At 35.4% G+C, this 9296-nt stretch overlaps 1 protein-coding gene across 1 annotated transcript in view; it reads left to right on the top strand.

Moving 5' to 3' along the window:
* The first annotated feature begins 3 nt into the window (after window positions 1-3).
* Window positions 4-9296, top strand: part of LOC136031984 (probable 28S rRNA (cytosine(4447)-C(5))-methyltransferase) — a 30075-nt gene continuing 20782 nt past the window's right edge. The window contains exons 1-2 of the mRNA XM_065712047.1: window positions 4-154; window positions 4676-5057. Of these exons, the coding sequence (XP_065568119.1) occupies window positions 58-154; window positions 4676-5057 (479 nt within the window). The 5' untranslated portion in view covers window positions 4-57. The remainder of the gene's footprint in view (window positions 155-4675; window positions 5058-9296) is intronic.

The raw sequence follows: 9296 nt of genomic DNA, 5'->3' as shown, positions 1-9296 counted from the left end.
ATAATTGCCCAATCCAAATAGACAATTTACAGCTGCTGTTGCTCGTGGTTTGTTAATATGGGTAGGAAAGTAAATTACGAAGAGAAACAAAAACGAGGACCAGGAAGAAAAACAAAAAAGCAGAAACCTCCTAAGTTAGCCGATATCGTAAAAGGTAATGTATTGGGCGTTTAACATTATACTAATTAGCCTATAAAGAAAAATAATGCTTTTATCTCAACCCTAGGGGTATTTCTTTAGCTTATGTTGGAGATATTTACTTAGGATGGTATTTTCATGATTTGTTATTCTTTTAAATTATTTTTAGTAATGATAAATTAATATTAAGCCGAAATTTTTGCGAAAGCCCAGATTGTTAAAGGACAAAATAATTATGGTTCTAGGGATGGCGCAACCCCCAGTCCCATAGAGCAAGAGTTGTAAATTATACAGCTAAATTTGTTGCAGGTATTTCCATTACCTACTATAAATTAGGTGACTAGGCCTATATCACTTGATGCCATTTTGTATAGCCTAATCTTTCTTAATAAAATAAGCTAATTAATTTAGCTAGAAGTTGAATTTCAGCCCTTTATAGATCCTTAAAGATGGTACATTTTCTCTTATTTTTCAATTTAGAAAAGAGTTATAAATAATAGCCTAGGCCCTACTTATTGTTAAAATTCTAGTTTAGCTTTTTTTGCTATCTTGGAAAGGGGTTAGGTTAGGAAAATGAAACTTTCAGGGATGGATCTACAGACTAAAATATGTCATGGGAAGGTATTTCAAAGTACCTACATCCACTCCTTCTCCCTTCAGAGGTCAGTGACCTTTGATGGCTTTTAATAATCTTTGTGTTATGAAAGTGAAACCTTGAAAAGCAGATCTTTTGGTAAAGTTCTAGTTAATTGACTTCTTTTTATCTTGGAAAGGGTTTAGGTTAAGAAAATGAAACTTTCAGGGATGGGTCTACAGGCTAAAGTGTGTCCCTGGAAGGTATTTTTAAAGTACCCACCTCCATTCCTTCTCCCTCTAGAGGGCCCTGAAATTTGCCTACATGACAGGTTCATACCTGTTGAAATTTTGACAAAACAACATTTTACCTTAATTTTCAGTTAGTAGCCTAGTTGCTTTTTCTCTGCCTTTAGTTCTGAAAATGCGATTCCTGTTATTTGAGCAGAATTTTGAGCCATATCAATGGGTTTTTTTAATTTAGGAAATGTATTTGCATATCTTTAAAACCTTATAAAATGGAATTGAGCAAAGTTATGAAGCTGAAAACAATTTTTGTTGTACTTCAATTAAGCAGAAGATGTATTTTGCAAGGTTTCACATTTATAACACACATATTTATAAAGGTTATCAAAGTTCAGGGCCCTCTAGAGGGAGAAGGAGTAGAGGTAGTTGCTTCAAAATACCATCCTGGGACATACTTTAGTCTTTAGATTCATCCCTGAAAGTTTCATTTTCCTAACCTAAACCCTTTCTGAGATAGCAAGAAGTCAATTAACTAGAATTTTACCAATCTTTTGCTTATATGAAGTACAAGAAAACTGTTTTCAGCTTCACAACTTATCTCAAGAAGTGAGTGGAAAGAAGGAGTGGAGGTGGGTACTTTAAAATACCTTACCAGGATATATGTTAGCCTGTAGACCCTTCCCCAAAACTTTCATTTTCCTAACCTAACCCCTTTCCAATATAGTAAAAAGTCACCAAACTAGAATTTTGCTCCGATTTATGAGGTTCTAAAGATCTGCAAATATATTTCCTAATTTTACAAAGAAAACATGGATATGGCTTAAAATTGTACTCAGATATCAGGAGTAGCATTTGCAGAATTAAATCCAGAGAAAAAAAACCTGATTACTGAAAATTAAGGTAAAATGTTATTTTGTCAAAACTATAGGTACAGGACCTGTCAAGTGAGTAAATTTCTGAGACTTAGGAATCAAAAGAGGGTTAACATGGAAGCTTGGTAATATCTTCCCTGAGTATATTTGTGGCCCTGGATTCACTACAGAAAGTTTCATTTCCCTAACCAAACCCCTTTCCAATATAGCAAAAAGTAGCTAAACTAGAATTTTACCCAATCCTTACTTCATAATATGCAGAATAATAATAAATAGTTAATGTTTTAATTACAGATCAACTATAACCTTCCATACAACCCCCCTCCTACCAGAGTCATTCAAAGAGGAGAGGTAATTGGGTAAATTTATAGCAAACCATATAACTGGCTTCTGTATAAAGTCAATATACCACTCAATGTTTTTTTTATGCTCTTTATGAATATAATAACTGCTTCTACCACAATTTCAGATTTAAGTGCTTTTTTAGCTCTTAAAAATTATCCATTGTTTCTGACAAAATAATGCTACATTTTCTCTGTGCTGTTTTTGACAAAGTAATGCTACATTTTCTCAGTGCTAAAATTAGGGAGGGGGAAGCTGCACTCTGATTGGGAGGGGGGTAGCTGAGGGTTTCCCACTTTTTTGAAATTTTTTACTTTGATTACGCTTTTTTGAGATGAGAGGGGGGTGGGGGTGCTGCTGTAGTTTACCAGTTAATCCACTCTTTAACAGCCAAATCAGTGTAAAATTTCTATTATACCACCTAGGAAGCATATTATTTCACTGTTGGATGTGTCAAAATTTTCTTAACAAGCCATGGGCACCCATAAGTGAGGGGGCAACTCTCTCCCCCTGCCCATTATATTTTACATTTTTAAAGGAAAAATTGTGTGTTTGTACAATAAGATGGTCTCTAATGAAAAAATAAAGTATAGATTGATATTCAAGGATATAAAGTATTTTTAAAGCCCTCCCATCTAAAATTCAGCTTATGGGTGCCTATATAATAAGTATGTAGTTGGTTTGAATATTTTAATCATATACAACACTCAAAACATTGATATATTGATAAAAAACAGTAAAGCTTAATCTTGGCCACATATTTGAAGCTTGAGTCTAGTCTTTGGAAATACTGTCTAATCTTTGACAGAGGATCTCAAAGCTAGAACAATATATCCCAATCTTGCAGTCAAGCTTGGATAGATTAATTTAACACTAGTATTGTGAGTCAGAATAATGTATTTAACTATGCTAGAGTGTAGAGGTAACTTTTTCCTAAATTCAAATGTTGAAAAACTAGATGTTTTACCTAGATTGTAATCAGCCAATTCCAATTCATCTAGTCTTAACCATCAGCAAATCACTACTATTTAACCCTATACACATAATGTCCAAGATAAGGAGCCTGCTATCTATAGATAGGAAAGATGCTTTTAAATCAAAATATCTGGCTAAGGTTAGGCACTGGCCAAGAACTTGGGGTCTTACCATACTAAATTTTTCCCCAGATACTTCCAGCCTCAGGAACACATCTGCCCTCCTCCTCTCTAATGTATGAATATCTAGCTCAAACTTAAATTTTCTATGTGTCTTTTGCTTCTTTATTTTGTCAGTCTGTTCAATTTATGGGTAGATGGGTTTAAAGAAGAGTGGCACAAGAAGTTGGATGATGTGCAGAGACATGCCACCAAAGTGATACCTGGCATGCAGTAACTTTCCTACCCTGCAGTCTAGATTAGGGGCTATTGAGAAGTAAAAATGTTAAAACAACAGTTCTTACTTCATTATAATTAGAATAATCATAGCTAACACAATTGGAATACAGCTTTGTTATATTTATCCTCCAACCCCAGGGTTGTCTACAGAATGGCCTCAACCCAAAAATTTCATAGAGAACCAAAAATTTTGTAAACTTTGATTTCATTTAATGAAAAAAATCTCGACTTCCCATCCCTGCTGAGTTTTATAGGAAGTATATTGTTAAAAATTGTTGCACAGAACTACTGCTGGTTTAAAATCTTGACAAAATATTTAAAATCTGCCCAACATTTGAATTAAAATCCAACATTTTAATTCCTTACCAAAACATTTTAAAAACTATGTTACCAACATTTTAAAGCTATGTTAGTTAAAAAAAAAAAAAGATGAACAGAAATAAATGAAACCCAAAACAGACAAAAATTAGAGTTAATAACCAAATCAGACATAAAAGAAAACAGGCACTGTTAAGGATGAGTAGGTGAATTGTAAAAAAACAGAAATTAAAGTAAATAATTAAGTTAAACTTAAAATCAACAAAAATGACCAGAAATAATGATAGAACTGCTCCCTGAAGATTCTAAGTGTTGGAGCATGATATGCACTTTAATGAAAATAATTAGTATCTAAAGCATGAATCATAATCTGACCTACAGAAGGTTTAGGTGGGGGTGGGGATACTGCTCTGACTTGTGACTGTTGTGTCAGTGAAGCATCTTCTGGGACCCCTCACAAGTAAAAAAAAAAAAAAAAAAAAAAAAATACTTTAGCATGCTACTAGCTGGTACTTCACCTTTTATTTCTAAAATTGCTTTTAGTTAGAAGATAATGAGGTGTTTTGAATAGGTTTTGTATTTAAGTTCTTTTGGAGATAATTACCTTAAACCAAGAAATTGTAACTCAAAACTAATACATCTACAAAGAATAAGAATTGATACAGTGGTTAGATATTGCCCAAACACTAGATGAACTTCTTTGGCTCTGTCTTGGTTTGTCAGTTTGGCTTTAGATCTTCTAATAATTCTAAAATTAGTAAAGTGTAAAATTGTTTAACTTTCAATGTTCAAAATGCTATTTTCATTTTACAGATGAAACCCCAAAAGAACTTGGCAGAAGGGCTAAAAAAAGAGCTGCACAGAGAGCAGAAAAACTCCTGAAGAAAAAGAGTATAGTTAAAGTCAGCAAAAAAAACAATGCTGAACAACAAGAAATTCCTAGTGACATAAAGAGAGCTAAAAAACATAAGAAGAATCAAGAATATGATTCTGATGACATTAGTCAGAATGACAAAGTAGATGAAGAGACTCATCAACTATTTAGTAGTGACTCAGAAGAAGAAGCATCCATTCAAGAAGAAGATGATGCATATATGAAAGATGATTTTGGTTCTGAAGATGAAGAGCAAAGTGATGAAGAGCTACCCATTGAGAAGCAGTCCAAAAAGATTAGGCAACAGAAAATTGAAGATGAGTAAGTTATATCAGCCCCATATGTTGCTAGCTATAAGAATTGGGGTGTATGTCATTATTCGCTATTGAATTATTCTATTAATCAATTAAAAAAAAATAATCAGTAATTAAGTCATACCTAAGCTCTACTTCGAAATTGCAGCCATTTAGCCAGGGATGTTAAATGTGCCCCCTCCCCCCTTTTGATTGACTGGCTTTTTACATTACCCATATCAAAAGAGCATATTAAAAAGGAAGGACAGTGAAAAATGTACCTTGAGAGTTGAACCATCTAATACCAGATAAATAAAGCCAATCATAGTGTATTTAAGAGGGAATGAGGGAGTTGCAGAAACCACTTGTCAAAAGCCTCATTAATAGCTTAGATGCTGTTGGAAGTTAGAACCCCTGCCTATTTGGGATGGGTTTAAAAAGCTATGATATATATTTAAAAAAAAATGGATGTCAGAATTGACAGAAAGAAAGAATAATGACTAATGTGCTTAAAACACTTGGTTTATCTAATACCAAATAAATAAAGTAACAATTGAATACAACATTTTATTTTGCCTTCTCTTTAAAACAGTAAGAAAACTGAGCTTTAAGACATTTTTAATTAGAATACTTGAGTCAAAGTATCTTAGAGTAGTTAGGTTCATTAAGGGAAAGAGGACTATCTTAATTTATGGGCTAAAGTGATTCTTATCTTGGGTCTCAGTCCATGTTGGGGACTATCAATAGAGAAGTGCTTGTTAGTTTCCATTTTTAAGCTTGCTTGTTTTCTCTAATGGCAATATATTGACATTTGATTTTAACAACTTGGATGCTGTAGCTAAAGAGAAAAGTAAACAAAAAATCTTAGAGTGGAAAATTTTAATGTTGGGAAGTGGGTATATTTGCTTGATTTGCAAACTTGTTTTATGATTTTAATTTATCTAAAAACTTTTTCTACAAGACAAGTTTTTCAAAGAAAAGTAAAGAGCTCCACTAAGCCAAAAATGAGCAAAAATAAAGCCAAATAACCTTCCTATTGTAAAACTACCACAAATTACCATCAATAAATAAATGAAACTCAAAATGAACAGAAATTAAAATAAATAACCAAGTCAAACTCAAAACAAGGAAAAATTAATATGAGCAGGGCTGACAACCCACATGCATTGCTTGTTTTGAGTTTAACTTAATTATTTATTATAATTTCTGTTCATTTTGTGTTTTATTTCGTTGGTTTGTGGTTGTTTATGCTTGGAAGGTTATTAGACTTTATTTCTGCTCATTTTTGGCCTAGTGGAGCTCTTTACACTTCTTTGAAAAAATGGTTTTGCAGAAATTTTTTTTTAGTTGATTTCTGTTCTTTTTTTACATATTCTTTTTCATGGAAAAATAATATTTTATATCTTTTCAGTTTTTATGACGCTTGGTATTTACCAAGTGACATATAGCAATTGTAATTTCTGTCAGTCTGTCTCTCCTGGCAGTCTGTTTTTCTGTCAGTCTGTCAGTCGCACTTCCAGATAAGCTAGAACAACGAAATTTGGCAGGTGTATCAGGGACCAGAACATATTAAATTAAAAATAGTTGTTTCCCCAGTTTGACCATCTGGGGGGGGAGTGGGGTGACAGTTAATTTGGAAAAATTAGAAAAATGAGGCATTTGTAACTTACAAACAGGTGAATGGATCTTAATGAAATTTGATGTTTAGAAGGATATCGTGTCTCAGAGCTCTTATTTTAAATCCTTATCGGATCTGACGACATTAGGGGGAGTTGGAGGAGGAAACCTGAAATCTTGGAAAACACTTACAGTGGAGGGATCAGGATGAAACTTGGTGGGAAAAATAAGCACAAGTCCTAGATACGTGATTGACATAACTGGAACGAATCCGCTCTCTTTGGGGGAGTGGGCGGGGGCTAATTTGGAAAAATTAGAAAAAATGAGGTATTTTTAACTTATGAACAAGTGATCGGATCTTAATGGAATTGGATATTTAGAAGGACCTCGTAATTAAGACCTCTTACTTTAAATCCCGACTGTATCCCGTGTCATTGGGGGTGGGGAGGCTGGAAATCTTGGAAAATGCTTAGAGTGGAGAGATCGGGATGAAACTGCCCTAACCAATGATGCATGGATGTATAATAGTTGGACATACCTATTAAAAATGAACTAACCTCCTTTTTATACAGTCATAATAAGGGGGGAATTAATGCCGGGTTTGCTTCTCACTCAATTGGAGTATCTGTCTTGGCTTTTTCTACAGTTAGCCATTACTTGATGCCCACAACTATTCCATTTTTCAAAGCACAGGAAGAATAAGCACAAGTCCTAGATACGTGGTTAACATAACCGGATCAGATCCGCTCTCTTTGGGGGAGTTGGAGGGGGCCTGATGAGGTATTTTTAACTTATGAAAGGGGGATTGGATCCTAATGAAATTTGATTTGTGGAAGGACCTCATGTCTCAAAGCTCTTATTTTAAATTCTTTCCGGATCTGGTGACATTGGGGGAGTTGGAGGAAGAAACTGGAAATCTTGGAAAACGCTTAGAGTGGAGAGATCATGATGATACTTGGTGGGAAGAATAAGCACAAGTCCTAAATACGTGATTGAAATAACCAGACCGGATTGGCTCTCTTTGAGGGAGTTGGGGGGGGGGGTTAAATTGAAAAAATGAGGTGTTTTTAACTTACAAGTGGATGATCAGATCTTAATGAAATTTAACATCTAGAAGAGTCTTGTGCTTCAGAGCTCTTATTTAAAATCCTGGCCAGGTCTGGTGACCTCGGGGGGAGTTGGAGGAGGAAATCTCGGAAAACCTGAAAATTGAGGTATCTTTACCTTAAGAATGGGTGATTGGATCTTAATGAAACCTGATATATAGAGATATCTTGTGTCTCAGATCTCCATTTTCAATTCGAAGCGGATCTGGGGACATAGGGGGTTGGAGGGGAGAAACAGAAATCTTGGAAACCAGAAATCTTGGAAAACACTTAGAGTGGAGAGATTGGGGTGAAACTTGATGGGAATGATAAGCACAAGTTCTAAATACGTTATTGGCATAATTGGACTGGGGAGGTGGGTCCAGTGCTTTGGCGAGTTTGGTGCTTCAGGACGCACTAGGACAATGAAAATTGGTATGTGTGTAAGGGACCTGCACAGGGAAACAGTCGTTTCCCTGATTTGACCATCTGGGGGGCTGGAGGGAGAAGAAAAATTGAAAAAAATGAGGTATTTTCAATTTATGAATGGGTGATCGGATCTTAATGAAATTTGATAGGTAGAAGGACCTTGTGTCTCAGAGCCCTTATTTTAAATCCCGACCATATCCGGTGATATTAGCTTGGAGTTGGAGGGGGGAACAGGAAATCCTGAAAAATGTATAGAGTGGAGGGATCAGGATGAAACTTGGTGGGAAAAATAAGCCAGATACATGATTGACACAACCGGACTGAATCCGCTCTCTTTGGGGGAGTTGCGAGGGGGGGGGGGCTATTAATTCAGACAAATTTGAAAAACTGAGGTATTTTAAACTTACGAACGGGTTACCAAATCTTAATGAAATTTGATATTTAGAAGGATTTCTTGTCTCAGAGCTCTTATTTTAAATCCCGACCAGATCTGGTTACATTGGGGGGAGTTGGAGGGTGAGACCGGAAAACGCTTAGAGCAGAGAGATTGGGATGAAATTTGGTGGGTAGTATAAGCAAGTGCCGTAGATGCATGATTGACGTAACCGGACTGGATCCGCTCTCTTTGAAGGATTAGGGGGGGGGGTGGTGGTGGTCCAGTGCTTTGGCGAGTTTGGTGCATCTGGACATGCCAGGACGATAATAATTGGTAGGCGTGTCAGGGACCTGCACAAATTGACTTGATAAAGTTGTTTACCCCGATTCGACCTTCTGGGTGGCTGAAGGGAGAGGAAAAATTAGAAAAAATGAGGTATTTTTAACGTACGAATGGGTGATCGGATCTTAATGAATATTGATATTTAGAAGGACCTCATGTCTCAAAGCTCCTATTTTAAATCCTGACCGGTATTAAGCCTCTGATTTTCCTTTTTTAATTAATCTATTGATTCTTAGAATTTTGCTAGACCTTATGCCATATGAGCTCTTGGCCCTTGGCTCTTCCGACCTTGTCACTAGTGTCATATGAGCTCTTAGCTCTTGTTCTCTTTAAGAATCCTTCGTTTGGCTTGCTCTTTGTATGTTGGAGAAACTTTTTCAGCAATTTTTAATCTTGACACAAATAGTATTGTTTAATT

The sequence above is a fragment of the Artemia franciscana genome, chromosome 10 (genome assembly GCF_032884065.1).
Source record: "Artemia franciscana chromosome 10, ASM3288406v1, whole genome shotgun sequence".
In the NCBI taxonomy this organism is placed as follows: domain Eukaryota; kingdom Metazoa; phylum Arthropoda; class Branchiopoda; order Anostraca; family Artemiidae; genus Artemia; species Artemia franciscana.
The sequence above is the reverse complement of the archived record's forward strand: the minus strand, read 5'-3'. Positions and strand labels throughout refer to the sequence as shown.